Raw genomic sequence first — 24,388 nt, 5'->3', positions numbered from 1 at the left:
TATAAATTTATTATTTCTGCTGTTTTCAGGACATTTCATCCCTGCTCTGCTTAGAGTTGCCTGCTGCATGCTGCCCTTACTTTCCTTTCAGCTTGGAGCACTGGTGAAAGTTTCTTCTTTGCTGCTGACTGCCTTCCTGAGCATGGCATTCATTTCACAGGAAACATGCAGGTGTCAGAGACACGTGGTGGGTGGGGGGTGGATTAATTTTAGTACCTTTTCAAGCTTTTTTGAAACACTGATTTTACCTCTCTGCTCCTTTTTTTTTTTTTTAATCAGTCCTCTGCTCTGTGATGTCCAGCTCCAATGCCAGACTTGCTCAGCAGACTGGTAGCCTGTGCCAGCTGTTGTTCTTTCCACTTTGCAAAGGCAGTACAAGCAGACCTTCCACAGTATCTGTACAAACAGTCTTTCAACCTTTAGACCTTATCTGTTCCAGGACATCCTTTTGGAGACTGGCCTTTTCAGCACACCCATGCACTCTCTCTGACATATTTAAAATACGGTGTCTACACAGTTGTAAAGGGCTTTTGTTAGATTCCTTTGTTTGCCTGGGATCATAAAGCCCAAAGCAATATGAACACTTCACTGCCATTTATCCACTTGCTTCATTTGATCTGTAGCATCTTCCTTCCAATTTAATGAAGAGTTCAATTTTAAGGAGATGGTTTTGTGCTTCATCATTTAAAAGCTGTGCAAAATTGTCCAAACAATATTTAAAGAGAAGACTGTACATTCTATAGGGCTCCCTATTACAGTGGGATCTGCAGACAGAACTCATACATTATTGCAAGAGAAGCAGGATTAGACTTTGCTGGCACAAAGTGCCTTGCTGGAAGGAAGCTGGGTATGCCACTGGAGCCCCTGCCCACCAGAGCAGTGAAGAGTACACAGGGCACATCTGTATGGACCCAAACACCCACAGACACGAGGACTCATCACACTTGGCAGGCTGGAGGGAAGTAAATCCAGTTCAGGAGCTATACTGCCTTGTCTCCACAGGGCCTATTAACTCAGGCACAGTATGGCAGTAAGAGCTCTTTACATGGGCTGAGGCTCACAAGTTCATGCACGGCCAGCTTGAAGTTTTCGTTTGTGTGCCCCCACGGAAACAAACATACCCATGGTTAATGGAGGGTCATGCAGAGAGAATAACAAATGGTCTGAAGGAAAGTACACTGAGACTGAGTGATGATATAGAAAACAAAAGTTCTTTGGATAGCAGAAAATGGGAGAATTTTTATAATATTCTAAATTCTGTATTGCCTTTTATTTTTTAGATTTGTCTCTAGAGGAATTAAAATCTAGCACTAGATTGGTCATTTGTTTCATAAATTAAACAATTTCATAGATTAAAAACTGAAATTAAAAGTAAAATGTAGCTTTCAGCCACCCTCAGTAATTCTTTTCCCCAATGTGATGGCAAACCATCTATTCTTCTGGAAACCTCCCTCTTGATCAATATTGGTTTGCATTATTTTGCAATTTCTGTTCTTCTGTGTGGGTCTGAGACTTGGAAGCTGTGCAAACTCAGAGATGACAGCCTGAGCCATTTAGCTAGTCCTGCCTAGACTAGATTTTGCATGTCCACACTAGCATGATCGCATACCAAATGCTCTGGTTCCAGCTCATGGCAGTGCCCCAACAATGAAACCTCCCTGGCAATGACTCACTTGTGAAGCTACAGAAGTAGTAAAAGGCACAGGATTTCTAGCAGTCTTTTTGCTTGTAGCAAAAAAAGAAAAAAAAAAAAAAAGGAGGCCAGAAAAGTTTCTCTACAGAAACTTCGAAATAGCCCTTTAAAGCTTATCATGTCATTATCACTACCTGGAAAAGAAAGGCTTTTTCTGGAGATATGTAGGTGCAAATCTGATACTATTCAACTACTGCTGTAGCCTGAAATGACACAACTTAGCTAGGGTCCATCAGAGAGGAAAGAAAAATCACAGGAAAAGAAAAAAAAAAAAAAGAAAGAAAAACGCAAAAAAGAAAAAAAAAAGTCATCAGAAATCCATATATTGTGTTGACAGATTGGTCTGTTTCCCAGTTAGTGAGTGTAGATGATGGAGCTAAACAGTTTTCTGACAGTAAGAGACAGTCACTCCTGAATGTGATTGACAAAATATTACAGCCCACTCCCTTGACTTTCGCTTAGCTGGACTACCAAAGACAAAGGGTTTCAGCTTCATCTTCCCTGCCAGATTCTCCAAGCTACTGATTACAGCAGTAAGTTATTTTCTGCATGTGTTTCAACCAAGTTAATCTTTCTGGAAACCGGGTGACCAAAACTCGTAGTGCAAAAGGTCTTTGTCTTATATTTTGTACTGATTTTTCCTTCCCAGCTTCAGTTGTGTGATAACACACTGATGTTTTAGCTGTTGCAGAGCAGTGCTTGCGCTGAACCAAAGACTTTTAGCTTCTTGTGCTGTCCTGACGACAAGAATGGCAACTACAGCAAATTGGGCACTTAGACAATGTGCCCAATAATGGCATGAAAACGAAGTGAGTAAGCAGTAAAATAGTATCATGATAAGGTTTCTGTATTTCTTGGGCTAAGACAGATGGTATTTCAGGTACACAAGTTTGGAACACTTACCAGCAGGTGCAGTGGCAGTTTTTGGTGCAGGAAGTAAGCTCCTGCGTGGAGTCGCTGTGCTGCTCGATACCTGTGTTGTGCTCTTGCTGCTACCCTTGGGTACATCTTTAGAAGGTGCAGATGCCTTAGGAGTGGTTTGCTCTTCATTTGCAAAGCTGGAACCTGCAGGAGACCAAAATTGCCCTAATTATAAGTTCATAAAAAATGTATGTGAACTGTGGCATGCAGACCAAGCTTGTATTAGCAATTATAATCTACAAAAACATATTCACATTGCAACTTGGACTAAGTTACATGGATTTTCTCCAGTACAAATGGTTACACAGGAATAAAGAGTACTGATACTTTACAGAGTACTTTACTCTGGTTCTCAGAGTAAAGAGCAATAGCAGGCTTCAGTGGTGCATTGCACCAAATTTTCCCACCCAAGAAAGATTTCCCACAAGCATTTCCTCAGATTACACTCCGACATTTGAATAGTAAACTGAAAAAAATAATTCTGCCTTAACTCTTACATCCACTTCAATCATATTCTCATACTGAATTTTTGGTTGCCAAGGTTTCCAGTTTATATTGACCTCTATCAACACCTTTTTTCTACCAGTTCGGTTTCCTCCTGCATTTGCCATTTAGGGAATAATCACATCCTAGACTCCTTGTAGATATAAGGAAATCAATCTTTTCTTAACATTTGAAAAAGGCAAAGTTGGAGTGTCGTCTTTATCTATTGAGTAGGAACTTAAGAAGAGCAAAAGATTACACTATGTCTGGACTTGAACATTTGCAGAAGGATGAAGATTTTACTTGAGAAAATGAGCAAAGATAGTAGCAAGAAATACACAGGATTTCAGAAAAGGGCTATAATTTTTATTTCTGTTATTTTAAAAAGATACAATACAACACAATACTGTTTAGGTGCTGCCTGCAGGGAAATGATAACATTATTAAAATAATTGGCACGTCCAAGTTTCCAGTATTTTTAATACTTAGGCTTCTTAAATGTGTGCAAGAAAGGAGAGATTTTTTTTTTTTTTTTTTTTTTTTTTGTTATTCTTACTGAAAATCCACTAGGAGAAAAGTGCAGGTTGGAAAAGGAAATCCTCTTTTCTGACAAAGGAAGAATATACCTTTTGGCTCTAAGAAAACAATGTTAAATTTTGCTCTGTCTTTAGGACTACTTGCATAGAGGTCATAATTTAAAGTATTATACCTGCAGTATACATGGATTTCTAGAAAAAACATTTGACCTTTGCTTAAATAATAAGCCACATTAAAAATTCAACAAAAGACTGCTGTACTCGGTGCAGGAACAGGAAAACCTGGAACATTTGTCATCTTTACACTGCTGTACATATAACAACCCCTCAGCAAAGCAGACAGTTGTTTTATACCCAAATTACAAAGACTTTTGACCTGTGAAACAGCCATTAAAGACCATGTGCCGAGTCGTCTGCTGCTGAAACACTGCTGACTTGAGCAGTCATGTCAGCAGAAAGGCTGGTCCAGCCTGGCCAAGGCTGCTCTGCAGCTGTGCACAAAGACAAGGTATCTTAAAGCAAATGTGTCTCCTTCAGTCTGTTTGCATCCTCCTCCAGAGTTACTCCATGTTCTTGGATATGCAGTCACACTTGTGGCTTGGGTAGCACCACGTGTAGAAATTCTTTTATTTCCTTGGCTCTTTGTTCTAAAGTTTAAATTGTAGAAATGCTAACCTTGAGGAGGAAATTATTCCTATTGTTTGCAGAGAAATGCAGTTCAAATGCTCTTTAATTGAAACCTCATATGCCTATCTTTTCTCTCTACTGTAAAATTTATTATACAGAAAATGTTTCAGTTCACAAATCTGAAGTTGTCTTGCTGAAGGATGAGGTTCCAAAGGGAGTTACATGAACTCCTACAAAGAAAAAAATAAAAATTAAAAAGCTTTTCTAGGTCTTGAAGATGAAATGCAGCTAGCTACAAACACCTCTGCTGTCCAAAACACAGTGTGCAAAGTCTGCTGATTAAAGAAATGAGTGGATGGGAAGGCTGATAAACAGGACTTGGTCAGGTCCCCTGAGTCAGAAATCCCCCAGGCCTGGAGAGCCCTCTGTGCACCTCCTGCTGTGAGCTGCCAGGAGGAAAAAGTAAGGAAAAAACTATTTAGCTTTTGATCATTTGATAAAAAAGTGCTCAGTAAGACAAGCTGCATGGCTGTACTGGGTGTCTGTGGCCAGGTGCTGGGGGCTGCAGCCCATGGGTCCCACATGGAGCAGATCTCCAGGCTGCAGCCCATGGAGGAGCCCCTGCAGGAGCAGGTTTATCCTGAAGGACTGCAGCCCGTGGAGAGAAACCCATGCTTGAGCAGGGGAAAGGCATGAAAAAGAAGTGGTTCAATTGGTTTTAGGTTCAGCAAGGCTAAGTGCACGTCCTCCAAATGGGGCACAACAACCCCATGCAACACTACAGGCTAGGGGAAGAGTGGCTGGAAAGCTGACTGGTGGGAAGGGACCTGGAGGTGTTGGACAATAGCTGGCTGAATATGAGCCAGCCATGTGCTCAGGTGGCCAAGAAAACAGCAGCATCCTGGCTTGTATTAGAAATAGTGTGGCCAGCAGGACCAGGGAGGTGATTGTGCCCCTGTACTCAGCTCTGGTGAGGCCGCACCTCGAGTACTGTGTTCAGTTTTGGGCCCCTCAATACAAGGACATTGAGGTCCTGGAGCTTGTCCAAACAAGGACAAGAAAACTGGTGAAGGGTCTGGAGATCAAGTGTTATGAGGAGTGGCTGAGGGAGCTGTGGTTCTTTAACCTGAAGAAAAAGAAGCTCAGGGGAGGCCTTATCACTCTCTACAACATCAAAGGAGGATGCAACAGAGTGCAGGGCAGGCTTTTCCCCCAAACAGCTAGTGATAGGACAGGAAGAAATGGTCTCAAATTGCACCAGGGGAGGTTTAGGTTGGGTATTAGGAAAAAATTCTTTACTGAATGAATTGTGAGGCACTGGAACAGGATGCCCAGGGAAGTGGTTGAGTCACCATCCCTGGAGGGATTCAAAAGACATGTAGATGTGGTGCTTAGGGATATGGTTTGGTGGTAGACTTGACAGTGCTAGGCTGCAGCACAGCCCTCTGGTTTATCAGCCACTCCCCTCAGTTTTGTGTCATCCACAAACTTGCTGAGGGTTCCCTCTATTCCATCAACCACGTCGTTGATGATTAAGTTGAAGAAGACTGTACCCAGTACTTACCCCTGGGGGACACCGCTAGATACAGGCTTCAAACTAGACTCAGCCACAACCCTCTGAGCTCTGCCATCCAGCCAGTTCTCAATTCCTCAGTCCACCTCACTGTCCTCTCATTTATCCCACATCTCCCAAGCTTGCCTATGAGGAGGTTATGGGAGACAGTGTTGAAAGCCTTGCTGAAGTCAAGGTAGGCAACATCCACAAAAAAAAAATAAAAAAAAATAATAAAAAAAATCAGAAAGATTATTCATTAAATGGTACTTATCAATCCATCATGAGGTAGTGTTTTCCGCTATTATTTGCAGCAGGTGAGTCAGTAGCATCAGTCCTCCCGGAATCTTTATAGTTGTTATTTTTTAAGTAAGAGGCTGAAGAGAAACACCAGATGTGCTGTGCATAACAGATTCCAGGTGATCACATCTCCTCCATATCTTACCTCTTCCTTTATATTCCCCTACTTTAGCATTTTACCTGAACCAGGGGAGACTCCTTGCTTGCCTTTGAAACACCTGGCAAGTCATTTGTGTTCTCCTACATAAATTGCCCTGTATTTTTGCAGACTCTGTGTTCTATGCAGAGCTGCACTGCTGACTTTGTAGGAGAGTATTTAACAGAGCATTAGCAATCTGTTGGAGCCAAAGGCATTCAGTCTCACTTTTAACACCTCCTAACTATGAGCATCAATGAATCCTACTCTTCATCTTGTGGAAAACAAACAAAACCAACCAACCAACCAAACAAACAAAAAACACAAGGAAGAAGAAAATGCTTTTGAAGACTCACTCACTGCACTCACTCATCCCCTATGCTGTTATACCAGTGAAGACATGCAGAAGTCAGGGCCAGCAACATGTTGTAGGCTATGTTTTCAGAGAAAACCATGACCAAAATCCCAGGGGTTCACAGATGGCTAGAGCCACCCTCTGTCCATATGCACTGCTGTCCCCTTCACCATCTGACCCTGAAGCAGCTTGCTTCAGGGGCTACTCATTCCTGGAATTATAGAATCACAGAATCCTTCAGGTTGGAAAAGATCTCTAAGATCATCTAGTCTAACCTTTAAGCTTGTAAATCCAACCTTTAAGCTAGTTAGTCCACCACTAAACTATGCTACCAAGTTCTAAATCCACATGTTTCTTGAAGATCTCCAGGGGTGGTGACTCAACCACTTCCCTGAAAGAAGAGGAAGGCTCTTTTGTATGCGTCACTAGGAGGAACCATTCCTCTTCTGGAATTACTTACAAAATTGGCAAAAAAATCATCGAATATGGTATGATAATAGATAACGACTGCAAAACAGTGGGAGCATGGTTTGGGGGAAGTCTGTGTTTGACGAGATGTGAATTAAACCATGTGGCCTGGGCAGGTTTTTGCCCTGAGAGGAGAGAAATATGAAGGGCTGCGTTCTGGAGCTGCACAGCCACCACAGCTGTCCTGCCTGCACTTGATGGCAATAAAGTCTCCTTCTGTTGGAGGGCTTAGGTCCTTTCTAGAAAAATAGCTTGTCTGACAATGCCTATGGGTCTCTGTTTTGCTGAGAAACAGACCCCAAAGAGTATTAAAGCGCAAGCACAGCTGCTTCTGCAACTCCCTGTCTCATGGGCTGCTATGTGCAGCCTTTTGAAACGCAGCAAGTTTCCAGCTCTTCATAGCAGGTCAAATGTGGCTTGGAGCTGCTAGATCTCCACTGCAGCTGTAATCACACCCAAGACACTGGGAATGTGCTTGCATCATGAATGTTCACCGAAGCACAAACATTTACCCAGAGTAATAGCAAGCCCTTTCCGTCTTAGAGACCCTTGGACAATACTTGACGCCAAGTTTAATAACAGCAAAGGTATGTCTAGTTGTTTCAGCACTGACCCCACTTAACATTTCTAAACCACTTTCCAATCACAGGACTCAATGAGCTTTACAAATAACAGAAGGATGAAGGAGTTGAGCTGCTCTCCAAGTTCACACAGCAAGGGAACAGCAGAGAGAGACAGAAAGCAAGCAGGAAAACCTGATGATGAATGAGGCTAAAATTATATATATATATATTTTGCCTGCAAAATGTTGGGATATATTGTTCCTCTGTTTTGTTATTGTTGCTGTTTCTTCCTAGGCTGCACTTCTGTGCCCCAGTTTTCAAGCACAAATACAAGCTCAAAATGAAATTTTAAATCACTGCCATGGGTAACACTATGATAAAGGAAACGTCTAAACTACTGTGAATAATCATGTGATGTTTAAAACTAAAATGCAAGACACACTTTTCACTAAACTGTAACATATGCCCATCCTTTAATCAAGGACCGATACTTATTTCCAATTTTTAGCTGTAAAATGGTAATTTTTATAGATTGCTTACAAGGTTTGCAGCTTGCCAGCTGAGCTTTTTATTTCTCTGATTTGAGGGTTACTGTTTTAAAGCTCAATGCTGTAAATTTCAATATAATGCTTCGCAGTGTAATCATCAACAGACACAAGTGAATGCACAGCTCTGAAACAATGCTATTGACCAAGTGGTACAGTGTGATCATTAGTCCTTAGGGCTTACTGTGCTGTTATGAAGTTATGATAGTAGATGAGATTACTGACCAGTTAATTTGTCATTTTGTCTTTGCTGCGAGCCAGTGCCTGGTATTTCCCAAAACACAAGGCCAAATGGGCAATAGATCAGGAACAAGCTGGTAACAGGTTTCTGTTCTATCCAGAAAAAGGAGCTGTATGAGGACTGATGTTCACATAATCCTTAAACATAGCTTACTTACCTCAAATTATTTTTTTTCCCATTGCATATTTTTAGCTCAGACAAAGGTGTCTTAACAATAACCTTCCTTATCATATTTATTTTACAGAAGGCTTGTTCAAGCCCACGTGCCTTTATAAAAGATGATTTTTTTTTTTTCAGAAGTCTTAGTATTGAACAGAAACTTGCATTGTGAATTTTGAGCTTGATAACTGCCACTGAAATAAGGAGCCAGATCTGCAGTGCCTGTCAGGACAGGAACCATCTCCCTGAGTTTCAGATGGCTTTGAGTCTCTGCAGTGCAGGAGGGTACCTCTGAGACAGCCCCTATATCATCAGGGGAAGGAGCATGGTGCCTCCCCATATCTCATGATCCCTTGGGCTGTTCAGATGATCCCACCGGCACTGATGATTAGTGACACCCTTTGGGCTGTGCCTTCCCAGCTCAACTGGAATATGCACTGGTCTGCAACAATGTGGTAGGAACAATCAAGCTTTGTGGTGCTTCTGTAATTGATTCAGTAGAAATAAACAAAATGGATAATCTGATTCTCTATATTGACATGGAATTGAAATTCCCTCTTTTACAAGTTTTACTGTTTTTGATGACTCTGAGTTTTTAAAATCTAGATTATTTTTTGAGGCACAGACCTATCTTCAGTGTCCTTCATGCATAATAGATAGTAAAAATAAAACCTTCTGCTGATGCACTTCCTTGTATCAATACTAACTTATTCATCTCATCTCACCAATTAAAATACATATTTTAGGAGCCAGTTAAGTGGATTTGTTACTTGAGTGGAGTTACATGCCGCTCCCTGCTGAAGTGCTATAGGTTTCATTGGGTAAGGTGAAAATTTCACCACGAAATAAAATTTCTTTCTCTATTAGTTGAAACTGCAGACAATTTGCTGACTGTGCCACACTTTGGATTACTCAGCACGTCTTACTGGGGCTCTTGGGAAATGTTACAACTCTACCAGGCAAGATGAGTATTCTATTATGGAGTAAAATTTCACCATATGTTGCTGGTAGCTCTGCCTAGCACTGGCTGATTGCACAGCTGCTTGGCTAGCTGCGCTCATTTGTGTAGCTGGTTAATCAAAGCCCCACAGAGTATAAAGTGAAGGCAGCAAAATGTTTTGCTGGTCAATCACAATATTTGTCAGAAATGGTAACATAAGGTTATTGGAATGCTTCCAAGGTTACCTGCAGTATGCAGACATTTTAAAATGGGCCTGAAAAACCACCTTCTGAAAGGGCCATCTCTCGGAACACCTTGGAGCTGAATTGGCACAGGTGAAAAGTCCAGAATAAGAAGGTTGTTCATGACCAGATCATTCCTGAAAACTTTCCTTTTTCAGTGTACAGCTCTGATCGGAGTGACAAGAAACATCTCATGTCATGAATACCCTGGTGAAGTATCTTGTGTGGTACCCTGAGAAGCTGAGGAAGCAGGACTACATGTGGGGAAAATGTTTCCTTGTCTAATTGAGAAGAGAGAAACATCTGCCGTAAGCTTCTAGACATATGGATGAAGACTTCAATCATATCAGATAAGAGTCACCTGATTTATTATTTAGCCACTGAAGCCTGACAATTAGTTATAGAAGGGGCTGGTTCTTAATGCCTGAGGTACACTTCAAAGCAATAAAGTACTCATCATGCTTTTGGAAGCTCTACTTGAAGATACAAATTAAGAAGAACATATTACATATCAATTTAACATTTAAATTCAGCAGGTTCATTTTGGGAAAGAAAATAAGTATCTATATCTAAACAACATTTTCAATATCACGTTTATTTACTTTACTGAAATGAGCTTTTTCATGAAGGCTGAACTTCTAAGAAATACTGCATTTTGTCCCAGTGAGAGCAACTGGAGCATTGACATCAAAGCAAGAGAAAAAGCACATACTTTTCACGGAAGCATAGTTTTGCTTCAGATATTTGGGTGGTAGAGAGTCATACACTGCCTTAAAGAGGGGATGGGTTAATGCAGGTCCAGAGCCACCTCTCCTCCTCATTGCCCAGCAGAGCAGTCTTCCACACTGCAACAGTTCCCAAGCACTGCAGAGCTGTTGCAGTAACACCAAGCACAGGCAGCATTTTTGCCCAAGGACACATCAATGCTCCAATGTCCTCAGCTCCCAAAATGGCTACTGGGATCACCAATGGTTGCCCAAAAGCTTGAAAAGCCATAAAGGCGGTACTGACAACATCCATTTCTACCAGTACTAAAGCATTAATTAGCATGTATCAACCTACTTAGATGGATTTTTTCCTGGGTAGGAACATTTTGATGTTCCTGGGTAGGACTTTGGCCCCAGCATTCACATTTCTGCAAACACCAGTTCTATAACACGACTTGTGCTCATAGCCATCTGCTCCAGTGGCACCATGCCTACTTCTAAATTGGTGTGCCATTTTTAACAGGGCACAGCCCCCCTCCCCGAAAGATAGGAATGGAAGTGACATCTGCTCTGCAAGAAGTTCCTCCTGATAGCAAGAAGTGCCAAATTAGAGCCACATGCCTTTTTATAAGGAATAACATCTGCTGACACTTGTGGGCATTATATCATCAATAAATGCCTCTTTCCAGGAATTGCTGCTTCTATTTTTTTTTGAGCACTGGTGTGGAGTACCATATTTGGAAAGTTAGAAGGGGTATAATCCTTGGTAAAAATGTTAATGGCATTCCAAAAATGTTAATGAATGTCCATCAGCTTTAGCTATCCATGCTGGATGCCACAGTTCACCAGACTAGGAGAGGTTAAACAATGCCCTAACCATTGTCAGTGTGCAAGGTCTGGTAGCACCCAGTTTTGATCCTCTCTGCCAGGCCACAATAATGTGTGTGCTACAGTTTACATGCAATTGTTATAGATTAAAGAGTTAGTAAATGTGTCTGCCTCCTTCCTTTGGCATAACAATGCCTTCAGAGCATGCAGTATGGGTCCAGGAGGGGAGATGCTATACTGAAACCTCAAAGATAGAAGAGCCCTAGAGGGTCTCCAGTTAGTCATTAATTAATTGAATTTTATGAGCCCAGGCACAGATCCTCAAAGCTGCTTAAGAACTTAACTCCTATTTCAATTCACATTCAAATTCAGCACACATTATGTAGACTTAATCACCCTCTCAGCCCTGAAGGAGATTCAAATCAACAGATGTCTCCATTTCAGAGTACGAAGGCCTGCAAGCAGCTGAACAGAGCCTCCCGTGAATGCTGAGCAGTGCTTTGGTTGGAGGAGAAAAGTGGGGCCAGGCACCAAAGCTGCACCGTGCTTTGGAGACAGGCAGGGAGGAACCTAAGCTTCTCAGAGCAGCCAGTCAGTGTTCTCAGACCATACGCATCCTCATGAACAACATGCTGTTCAAGGAAAATCTTTGCCCACCTTTTGTAGAATAGCTTGAGTTAGCCTGGCTGACCTGCACCATTTGAGCCCCCTTCTCCCACATCCTTAGTGGGTGCAATCATCCATCCTGTTAGAGATGAGCCCCTCTGCTCTAGTGGGCAAGGGAAAAGGCAGAGGAACCCTCACCACTCATGTTCAAGAAGGTGCATAATTCCCCATGGAAATGCAAGGGGCAGGACTGAGTGCTTGTGTGTCAGAAGAAGCCTGTGAAACCCCAGCAGCAGCACGGGAAGATGGGAGACTTATGAGCTGTTCCTGTGTGTTTCCTCTGGGGACAAAGAGATGAGATGGGTCCCAATAGCAGCCAAGACTGAGGGGGGATTCAGGCCTCACAGCTCTGCTCTGTTCTTGAAGACCACAGATTGCAGCAGCACATGGAGTGGAGGTGCACAAAGCCACTCTCAGGTCTTTTTAAAATGAGAATCAGGGCCTGATTTCTAAAACAAAATATCTGCCACACCTCAGACCAAGAACAACAAAAGCTGGCACAGTGGGCACATATTCCTGTCCCTTCACCCTGGTATATCTCGTACAGTGAGGATAAGTACAAATGAGAGGTGTTGGACCATTAGATGTTTTCAACATTTTTCATCTGTTTGAAATTTCCTACTGGAAATTTTCCTTCTAGCAGTATGAACTTGTCAAGAAACATCACTTCACAGAATCACAGAATAGTTAAGGTTGACTTCTGGAGGTCAACTGGTGACAGGACTGGAGCCAGTATTGACCCAGGTGGCACTCTGCTTGTCACTGGCCTCCAAGTACACTTTGCACCACTGACCATTACCCCCAGGGCCAGGTCGTTCAGCCATTGTTTGACCCACCTCACCGTCTGCTCATCCAGCCCATACATCAACAGCATCTCTATGAGGATCTTACTGGGGTCAGTGTCGAAGGCCTTACTGAAGCTCAGGTAGGCAATATCCACTGTGAGCACTTGTTTACTTCTGGATAGCATATGAGTACCTGCTTTTCTCAGTTAACTTTTATGAGCTTCTTGGGAAGTAATGTGCAACATGCGCTGTGCTGCTCTGTGCTGGCTCATGTCTTGAGATGTATTTTTGTTTATTTTAGATGTCATATAGGAAAAAATCTATTGTAAAAATAAGCTTCTGAGAAAAATCATTATGTATTCCAGAGTTTCAGCAGTCAGGAAGCAAGTTTCAGTGGACAGCTTTATTTTTCCACAAGCACTGAATATATTGACTTTTAAGTCTCCAAAAATAAGCTTGACTTGTGGAGCTCTGCTGATTAAGGATTATTTTCCTTACAAAACATCTTAACCAATTTGATCAAACTAATTTTTATTTTATTTTTTTAATAAATACCGTCAATTATGAGGAGCCTGGAAGTAAAACTACTATTCAAAAACACCTGGAGAGAGAAAACCACATGCAAAACAGGTGTCTTTTACAAATGGCATTATCCATGAAGACTGTGTTCATTTTTCAGTGTGACCTATTACCATTTTTCCTCATCTTTGCAAAAATAATGCCTTGAGTAGATGCTTTTGAACAAAATTCAGTTATTCCACAAGTCAGCAGCACTAAATACTATGACCCAGTTACCCAGTTAAATAAGTTTTGCAAAGTGTTTTAGCTATATTTCTGTGCACTGGAATCATCTAAGCCAGTTGGTCCATAGTATTTTGGAGAGAACAGATGTTAAATTGCATTTATTTCATAAAATGAAAGCTCTTAAGAGTATATAAAATCAAAATTGTGTTGAAACCTACAGAGGGTACATAGACGATGTAGTTCCTAAAAGCTGTGAGTGCTTTTATAGAATAAAAACATTTATTTATTTATTACTTTTTAAGGTACCAAACATTTTGTTCATTTGATCCTTCTACAGTTCCTTTTTCCCTTCCTATTGAAATTTTACTGACTGGCAGGAGCAATCTTCAAGTTAGTAGCTTCTCTTTATTTAATAAATGCTACTAATAAGTAATAACATGTAAACCCATTTAACTGAAGCATGTAGAAGTAATTTCCACAGAGTTATAAGCTTAGAGCCAAGAGTAGAACAGTGAAAGGGGAATAATGAACAAAGAACCCTGATTTCCAATGCCAGGCTTTCAATTATGACTATACACCACTATTTGCTCAGACAACTGTAATATAAATGATGGCATTATATTACCATTTATGCTCTAGACATACTTTCTTTACTGGGTTTGTAAAAATTGAAAACACCAATCTGATTACTCAGGAGATGGAAATCTATAGTTCAGAGAAGTAACTCAGTCTGGACAGCCAGACGTGAAATTTCTCCTCCGACTGCGACACCTTCAGGCTCCCACCATGCACCTTGGATTTGGGGAGTCTTCTCCAAGCAAGTGGCTTCTGTCAGGAGGAACCATGTTAATCCATGTCATTGGTGTACATCATTATATCTGCTACTTTTATACTAAAGCTACATGTATAGTTACTCTTAAGTCAAAGGATGCTGAATTGAAGATACTTTAGGGTACCAGAGGGGATTTGTGGATATAACTCTTACTTCAAGAGGCTAATGAATACATCTAGGAGTACTGGCAAAAACTTCACAGTTTCTTGGACTAGTACTAGCTGCTGGTATTGAAATTACACAAGTTACAAAAAGGTCATTAAACCTTTCCTGGTCTTCTGCATCAGTGGGCAAGTTGCTGCCGGGCTGGACACATAGCTGCATCATCCGTTTTAATGTGATATAATACCAAGCCATGCAGATAAAAACTTCTTTAGGGTTGGACACTGATACTATTACTAAAATGACTGGTAAGCTTGATAAAGGATTTGATGTTCTAAAACAACACAGTTGTATGTAAAAGACCTTCCTGGTCTGTTACAAGCATTCAGTCCCAGCAATTTCCAGAAATTTTACAATTCTTCATTTTTAAGACAGCAAAGCCACTCCCCTTTAACATGCCTAGGTGGAGCATCCTAATTCTTTTGTGTCAGAACAATACTTTCAGGCCTCCCTGAAAATAACTTGGATGGTGCTTTAGTCAGGACACTGTGTTAATTTGTTAGGACATGGTCAGGCGCAGACAACCAAGCGTCATTCACACAAACCATTGATCTTGAGAGAAATGTTCCCTTTCTCAAAACTTTGAATTCAGTAAGAGAGGAGGCTAATGGTTTGTAGCTGATGGTCTGTAGTGAAATTAGGATATCATCATCCTTTTCCTGTGTACCCAGTCAGGAGGAGAGGAGAAGGGTGAGTACACGCCACCTGAGCTCCCCGTGGGCCTGTCACTGAACCAAGGGCAGATCAACTTTCTACAGCCCTTCCGACAGCCTCTGCTTGCATTACCTAGTAACAGCTACATCAGCAGGATAGCACAGCATCCTCTCTGAAGGGACACACTTTACGAGTGGAGAGCATGACTAGCATGACTGTGTAGATTGGGCTGTCCAGTGCCTGGCCTGGCCAAGACTTCTGACATTGGCTTGGTTGGACTGGCCTCAGGTTCCTGCAGGATCATTCCAGCTCTGTCAAAAGGAGACGCAATTCCCTTTGGAGCTGGCTGTTTAAAACTAACTGCCAGGCTTTACCCAAATCTGAATACCAAAAGTGTTCAAGATTTGTCATGAATAATATTTAGTTAGTCATAAAGCACCCATTGAATGCTATTTAAAAACAAGTGGGAAGGCCTCGTTTGATTCTGCTTGCTTTCAGCAACCCGCAGCAGAGCTGAAAACCCTGAGGCTCCCTGCCTACAAAATGCAAGGCCAGGATGTGAGGGATTTAGGTCGTTTCAAATTAGGCAATGATTAGTAGGCAGTAACTTGAACTCGAAATCACAGTTGGTAAATTAGGACTTTGTGTTCTGTCATATTCATATCCATGAGGGCCCCCTGGGATTATTCAGTGCTTCCGGGCCATGGTCTTTTAAGTGTTTGGGCACTTGGTTGGATTTAGGGCTCTGACTAGGGAGGAAAGAGGTAACTAAATTTTGCAAGAAGTCTCTATTTGTAAGGTCATGTTTCTAAATCCATCATTTTTAAGAAGCAAGGTTTTGATGTTCCAAAGAGACGTAATTACATGCACCCTTGCTGATGTTTTTCCCCTAATTAGGACCTTTGAAGATAAATTCACTTGTCCACCTCTGACATGTGAAAACTGAACTGCAAGATTAACAAGGAATATCCTATTAATTTCACCTCTGTATGAATTCTCCTGTAGTTAAGACCTTGAAGGGACTACTTAAATGAAAGCTTTTTAATCATATACTTAGTGCATGGCTTATTGAAGTAGGAGAGCTTCTCATTTTGTACAATGTTAAATCCCAGTGAATTTTTTGAAGATACCTGGACTTATTAACAGGATTAAGAAAGTGTATATATATTAGAGTGTGGGCGGGTGAGTTGGAATTAAGTTAAGGAGTCATAAAGTACAGTCAGAAGTATGGTCTGTAATGTTTTATACTAACTCGTATAATGCCTTTTGTACTGCAGGTGCATCTAATTAACAGTGTCTGTACTGGACGAGTGCAGAAATATTAAACCGGAGCAGTGCCCACTGGAAAATTGTAATTCAAGTGATTTCCATAGTACTTCAGTTGCAGGAAAAAGTCTTCAAAGCCCTGTGCTTTTGACGATAAGTTTGATAGCTCTTAGCACTGCTAATGAGCAGCAGAGGCCTCAGGAGAGCACAAGTGGCAGATCTGCCTGGCAGACTCCCACATATCTTTGCTGGCTCTGCAGAGTTTCCTTCCAGTCCATGGTGGCACAATCTGACAGGCCCACCACATGCCCTTGGTTTTTCCCTGGGCCCTGAAGGCAGGTGAGTATGTGAAAATCACAGCTGCTTTTACTGCAAAAGAAATTCTACTTTTATCTTTTTCTTTTCTTTTTTTTTTTTTTCCTCTTTTCCTCTTCCTTTGCAGGGAATGTAGCCTGAGAGCACCTCCAATATTATTTATTTATTTATTTATTTTTAGGAAATATATTGTTTATTTTGAAAGGGCATATACTCTGCTACCGCATCACACTACCGTGATAACACAGAAGTTAAAGTTGTATTTGCTCTGAGAAGTGCTTTAAAAGCTCTTCCTTCTCTCCATTAAGTGTAGACAACGATCTCAAGCCATTTGGGTTCTAGTGCCTGACATTTAAATGTATGGGTAATGGCACAGTTCTGGAGCAATGTTACCAAGGTCAGCCCCCAGGTCAAAGGAGACTCTTAGAGGAGACAGAGCAGGTTTCCTACGGCAGAAATGCCAGTACTCAGCATTCAAGTTCTTTGTGACCTAAGTGGCAGTAGGTAATGAATTTAACATAAATGAAGATGCTGCTGGGTTGTCCAGTGCCCTCTATTTGTTTTCTTTCCCTAGAAAGGGAGAAGATAGCCTGCAGTACTACTGCAACAGTTGGTGTCCTGTGGTCACTGTTACAAGGTTTCTTCAACAGGGATTCTGAATATCAGGTATTTGCTACCAAAATTTGTCTTCACACTGAAAAACTGAATGAAATTTGTGATGATTAGTAAGAGAGCACTTTGTCTGCATTAGAGGCGAATCCTGGGCAATCAGCCTAGCTTCTCCAGCATCATTTTCTCAGTGCTCTTATTTTAGCAAGAGAGCTATGAAGATTAATTAATTGCAAATTGCTTTGGATGAAAGGCATTAGGTAAATATCAGTTACTGCTGTTAAGACCATTTCAGAAAAAAAAAAAAGTTTATCTGCACATGAGGTGAGTTTTTTCTGCTTTCATTCGCACCCATGTGATTCTGGTAAATGTGAAAAATATTTGGTAAAAGCCACCTCCAACCATGCTGCTAGTGCCTGTGGTGTAATATTCTAGCAGTAATTAATTAATGAAACCCACCTTTATCTTGACAGCTTTCATTCTAAAACAGTGTGGCAACTACTGCTGTTTGCCTACAGGAGGAAGGATGTGCTAAGTAATGAGTAATTCATGGGCTTAAATACAAAGGGAATAAATTGCGCTTTAAAATATTTATAAAATGTTGCTGGGGTTTATTATGAATTTTCAGAGCAAAACACCTATCTAATTTTACTCATTGTAAAAGTGGATAAAAATAAATTATTTTACATATATACACATATATATAAACCATAAACAGAATACTTCCTTAAGATCATAGAAAATTTTGAAAATTAAAATTATCTGCCCAAGGGATTTAAGAAGAAACATATGACAAAGTACAAGAGTGCTTGGTCTGGTAGCAGTACTGTTCCATATACTTATTCCTCTAATTCCCAATCCTGAGCTTATTGTTGTGTTATTTTAGCAGAAAGATATGAAGAGAGGTAATGTGGAAACTCCCTGAGCAGGTTTTCAGGTGGAATTTGAGACCTGAGACAGCTGGCAGAGCTGCAGTGAAAGCTGCCTTTCTTTTGAGTAATCCATCCAGAATCCAAGGTACAAACTCCCTGTTTCCTGACCTGTATTTCCCAAACCACATGCCGTTTCACTATAAGTGAAGCTGCTAATAGATTCCCAGTAGGTGGAGGGCATTTACACTACACATGGGATGTTATTCACATTACAAAACGCAGATGCTTGACATACGAATGACCTCTGATATGGTAAGTACAGACTTTCATATGTTACCACAGCACAGTAATCCCTTGCAAAAGCTTTGGGTATGAATTACCAAGAATGATCCTCCTCTAACAGGGCTGAGGTGAATCTGGGTTAACAGACCTGCTAGTATTGCTAAGTGAAGAGTTTGCTCTGCTCTCCTTTAAAAAATAAATTGGACTGTTTCAGACTCCATCAAGCAACCAGTCTAAGGGACTGCCTGGTATCCTTCCCTACACACAGCCTCACAGCTTTTTAGAGCTCATGAACAAGACACTGAGAGACTCCTGATGACCAATGTGGAGCAACATTGCCAAGCCTCAGAGATGATAATATCCCCACAGCACCAGGGGCTAGCAGAGCTCAGAAAGTCACCAGAAATGGCCAAACTGAGCAAGATTGTAGGTATGGACCCATGTGCAAGGAGCAAGGGGATGTACCTATTCAGGTCTTATTCTTTAAACCTTTCCCAGGTGCCATTGTTTGTGTTGAACATCATTTGGTGATGATGAACATCATTTGAACATCAAACATGAACATGAACATCATTTGGTGATGCAACACCCTTTGAACAGCTCATTTTAACAAAAGTTATGGAAAGCACACTGTTAAACCCCAGTGATAACACTGAGGTAGAATGCTGTATTTTAGACCACGTGTCTCCTAAGGCGAGTATGGCCATCGTTAGAAATGAAGATCAATTCAACCAGAATCCCATGCTCAAAAATAGTCAATGGTTTGTCAGTAGTTGGGAAAAAGAAAACAGCTTCAGGTTTTGTAAGTGGAAACAATTTTTTTTTATTATTTTTTTTTTACGGTATTTACACGGCATAGTTTCATGAACTTCCTCTGGGTTTGGTTTTGGGTTTGGGTCTTGTTTTCTTGTTTATACAATGAAAAAACAATGAAAATTTGAAAAATATTCTGGCTTTTTCAGGTCAGTCAACACACCAAATTTTCTCTGTAAGACTTGTGATTTGATTAAAATTGATAGTGAAATTTTAACTGTTACACCTCAGACAAGGCTTTTTATCATCCTCTGAATTCTCTGGAATTGAGAAAAAGAACAACGTTTTAGCAAAGGATTCTTATGAATCTGGAAACGTAACAGATTCTGCTGAAAAGCCTCTGAATTAGATTAATTCTTTGGGAGGAATCTTCATGAGTATTTCACCTGGTTCTTGTTAGCAGAATGCAGGGAATTGCAACAAATCAAAGACATTTTTGCTCATTGGGTGATCTGGAAGATTTAACAATGTCAGTATCATCGCCAACTTCTAGTCATCTATTTTTTTTCAGCAAGCTGTTTCGTGAATAGAAAAACTGATGAAATCTGGTCTCCTCTGAACTGGTGCTGTGTGATTTATAAGTGATTTACAGCGATGGTGACAGCACACCCAAGTCCCAGTTACTCCCACCACAGTGCTCCCAGTGCCCCATCAGGTACAGCACGAACACCCTTAGATCCTCCTCAGCCCTTCCCCATGGAAAGGCTACATAAATAACACACGGGACCTGTGCTGCTTTTCCAGAGCCTCTAACCAGTGTGCAGGCTCTAGTGCTGTGGCAGGTGTTGTGCCAGCAGGCCAAACAAGAGCTACACCACTCTGCTCACAAGGAAGACTTTTTCTTAGAGAAAATTTAGCCATCAGTGAATTCTAAAGAATCCTGTAGGACCTGGAGAAGCTTCTGCCCTCAGAACAATTCAAGTTACAGTGGAGATGGACAAAGTGGAGTTTATTAATATGGGACTAATCCCACTGAATTACCCAAGTTCTGTTTCTATAAGAAACCATACACACCAAAAAAATTCAGAGAGACAACCCAAACAATGTGTTAGGACATCAATTAAAAATAGAACACCACCTGGTATGACAGGGATGGTCTTGGGAAGCAAAGGAAGAGGGAAAAGCCCTTTGCTGTCTCTCTCAAAATGACTGCAGTGATACCAGATGGGAAGCCTGGGGCTGGACTTTCCAACTGGTGAGCAGTGGGGAGCCTTTCTAATGCTGCATGGACACTTCAGTTTAAGCAGAAGAACAGTCCTAAATTAGGAGGTTTGACAATAAATGCAGCTGTCATACATCTGCTACTAAAAGAAGAACTATTGTTAAGAAATGTATTATTAACTTAAACACCACATGAATCCTTCCGAAGCTAAGACTGAGTGGATTACCGAAGGGCAAGTGCTTTCAGCCTATGTTTAATACATGTCTTATTAATTTAAAGCCTCATGATTGCCTTCAATATGATTATGACCCCAAATCAACCTCCATTGTATTTGCCAAAGTTGTTGTTAAACTCTTTATGTGGTGGAACAATTACTTCTGAAAGCCTGACTGTTTTTCAGAAGGTAAATACATGAGTCTCTGACTCAGATTACTTGAGCCTTGAGGCTCGGTCTCCCCAGGGTCTCATTCCATAAAGCCAAGACCACCCAGCATCCTCCATTAGACATAAACAAACACACACTTGCATTCAAGGAGCTGATAGAGTCACATTTTCCATTTGCTCCCCAGAAGCAGAAAAACGAAACTGGCCATTAAGAGTCGTGGAAGATCTGCTGCCAGGTTCTCCCTCCTGGTGCCTTTCCAAAGTGAAAAGGGACTGGAGTGTTTGCATCCCCTGGTGTTACAGAAATCACCACTGGAGTTTTGAGCCAGCATAGCAAACCAATATCCCACTTGCCCACAGCCTGAAGCTGGGGATGTAGAGCATGAAGTGTTAGGGGGCTGCCCCAGGCGGCAGACAATCCCTGCAAGACCCCTTGCCAAATGTCAAGGCTTATAACCACAAGCATGTTGCTGTGGGGGCACCATGGCCATGGCTTAGCCAAGCAGTCACAAAGGCTTGCTGGTTCAAGGGTGTAATCCTTCCCCTGGTCCAGATCAGATAAGACAGCATGACAGCTATTAATTATACGAACAAGTACTATCAAACCATATTTAACACAAACACGGCATCTGACAACTTCTACCAGCCTACAAGATGAAAGTTCCCTTTATTTACGACTTTCCTTTCTGTGAACATTTAATTGCTTGCACAACAAGCCATTTTGAAAATACATAAGTCTGTGTAAGGTTCTTTAAGTATTTATAAAATGCCTTTTCTAGGCTAACAGGATGCCTTGAAAGAGCTCAGAGTCACAATATGAAACAGATACAGAAAGTCACAATTACAAAGATATCTGATATCTAGCAACAACCATGGCAATGGCAATTCTTTGCAAAAACTGTGTGTAGATGTATCTATACCACAGTTTTAAACAGGAGCAGTCGAAGGTAACAAAGTCCTCAGTGAGAAACAAAGCAGAAGTGTGAGTTCCTGAGAAGTGTCCCTCTTTAGTGCTTTGCACAGCCCTTAGCACAAAGAGGCTGAACCTGGCTGTGCTCCTGCTTCACCACTGCAATATGGGTGCAGGGTGATAAGATGCCATTGAATCTTTTTAGAACGTCAAGCCCTGGGCTTGGGAAGGTCACTGCAGAGCAAAACATCAGCCCTATGGTCAGGCGACACATCCAGCTAATTCAGTTTTCTGCTCTCAGTGGTGATATCCCCTCGCCCCAAGACTCCTCTAGCCTCAAAAGCATGGCATTTCGAGGACTTCTGAGCTCAGGATGCTTTCCGTGTGCAAAGGAGCCCTCAGTGGCTTTCTCCTCTATGGACCTCTCCAGTCTCTGCTTAAGTCCATGCAGCCTTCCATGGCACTGCTGCCTCCCCATCTCTGCACTTCCCACCTTTCAGCAGTGGGTGTGTTTTTCTTGAATTGAAGACTCGGCCCAGATGCCCCAGTTTGGAGAGTGCGATGAGGCTGGTTCCTCACACAGTGCGATGCCACCATTTGGAAAACAAATCCTCGAGCAGTATCCCAGATGAGTAGTTGAACTGCATCCAGGCATTTCCAAAGACCTCTGCCAAAGTGTACAGTCAGTGCATGCATGATGCACAAGTATTTGATTTATACAGTCAGTTCCTACTTATATTTTGATCCCCATATGCTGTTTCTTTTCTTCTCCTAGAAAAGATGCTTGGCTGCTCGTCAACTGGAGCGAGTCCAATAACAAAGACCAAGCCCTAATGACCAGGAAACACTTCTGATGGAGAGAAGGTGGGCGGTCTCCTCTGACTTTATTTTTTCCTTTCCCTTCTTCAGCTCTCTTGTTGTGAAGGCATATGTGTGTCATGGAGGGGTGCTGAGTGTAAGGGATGAGTCATTCACTTTCCTCGCTGTGCCCTGTTTTGTGCAGATTTTCAGGCACAGAGAAGAAAAACAGATCTCTGCATTGGAAATGGAATAGGAACCAACCCGCCTTAGCAGAGCCACAGAGATCACCTGGCTACACAGAGCCCATTGCTGATAAATTAATTTCTTGCAGGTCCTGAGCTCCTTACCGGCTTGTTACAACCATCAGCGATCCGAGTCTGAAAGTTTTGTAGTAAACCTCTGCCTCCAGGAAACATTATTTGCAAATGCAAATTAATTCAGGTTTGGCCACATAGTCCATTTTAATATATTTTCCATTGCATCCATTGATTTTCATTTTCCAAAAGCACACCCTATATAGACAATCACCTAAAGCTTTTCAGACCCCTTGGTTCCCAGCTGAACCCGATGGGAACCGTGAGCAATTCACTTCTACTGCCACTGGAGGTCAGGCACTATCCTGACAACATACAGTAAACAGGGACTAAAATCCATGGTGACATCCTCCGAGATTACATCTGCTGATAAAGCAAGTCAACCCTAAAAGAAGACTTGAGACCTTACTTTAGCTTGGCCTAGGAACGAGCACAGGATTATTTGTTTTCCTGCTGAATAGTCAATCCTGATTCATTTCTGTTCTTCTGTCTATTTGTAATTCTGTTAAATTGGTTATTGATAACACTGGGAAAATATTTAGGCGAAGACTCACATTAAGCTGCTTGCCTAGATAATGGCATAAGAGAACAATTCACATGGCAAAAATGCTAGAGGGTAAACTATTTTCGGTGAAGTTGAATTCAGCATTTGACCAAGTAGGAGAGTCCTGTAAGTGCTGAAAATGGTTCTTTAGTTACAAGTTACATCATAAATTCTGATTTCTGTGGAGAAAATAAGAGTAATTTAATGATCTAGTATCATTTGCCTGGCACAAACAATTCATCTGTTCAGTCTCTTTGATCCACTGATCCAGGAAATGATCAGCCTGACCCAGCTTTGCTCCTTGCAGGGCTCCTTGTTTGTGCTCCAACACCAAATGTGCCTGTGAGAACTGAGATCTCAGCCCAACGTGGCACATTTCAGGGAAGCAAAAAGTATATTGCCATGGGTCAGTGACTGGCTTTTTCGGAAATCAGTGCTGTCAAGGAGCTACGTGTTTTATTTTCTGCTGCACAATCATCAAAGCCTTGGAATAGAACAGCAGCATGTGTAGTGACACCATAAAATACAAAATGCCCTATAATGTACTTGGTGGGCAGTGCAGCAGTGCCTGTAGTGAGGCTGTGATGGGGACACCAGACCTTTTCTTGCCCTGTGACTCTGTAATGGCTTCATTACTGCCCTTGTCCCTGTGTGGGTCAGTGCCCAGCCAACATTTCCCTCCACTTGTTTCATGGCTCAGGACGATCTAAGCAAAAGGCAGAGACCTTCTTCACTCCCAGCATCGTTACATCTAAAAGGAGCACTTGCCTAAGATACCGGAATGAGGAAAGAAAGAAGAAAAAATGGAGAGGAAAAAAGGTGATATCCATTGATTTCCCTCTCTTCAGCTCCTACCAGAGCATGAAAAAAGTGACAGTAGGAAGAACCTGCCCTGACAGGATCCAAATTCAGAGCGGTGATGTTGCCTCTGTAGGTAATGGCATGACCAGACACCATATTCAGACATGTGACCAGCC

The 24,388-nt window shown here is 41.6% G+C and overlaps 1 protein-coding gene across 3 annotated transcripts in view; it reads right to left on the bottom strand.

Annotated features, from left to right (window-relative positions):
- MTUS2 (microtubule associated scaffold protein 2) overlaps positions 1-24,388 on the bottom strand; it is a 274,429-nt gene that overhangs the window by 64,742 nt on the left and 185,299 nt on the right. For all 3 annotated transcript variants that reach the window (XR_011093125.1, XM_068672307.1, XM_068672313.1), the window contains one exon: positions 2,597-2,758. Coding sequence is in view for 2 of the 3 variants with exons in the window: in XM_068672307.1 (XP_068528408.1) it covers positions 2,597-2,758 (162 nt within the window). In the remaining variant the exon portion in view is untranslated. The remainder of the gene's footprint in view (positions 1-2,596; positions 2,759-24,388) is intronic.

The sequence above is a fragment of the Anas acuta genome, chromosome 1 (genome assembly GCF_963932015.1).
Source record: "Anas acuta chromosome 1, bAnaAcu1.1, whole genome shotgun sequence".
NCBI lineage: Eukaryota > Metazoa > Chordata > Aves > Anseriformes > Anatidae > Anas > Anas acuta.
Note: the sequence above shows the minus strand (reverse complement) of the source record. Positions and strands in the feature narration are given on the sequence as shown.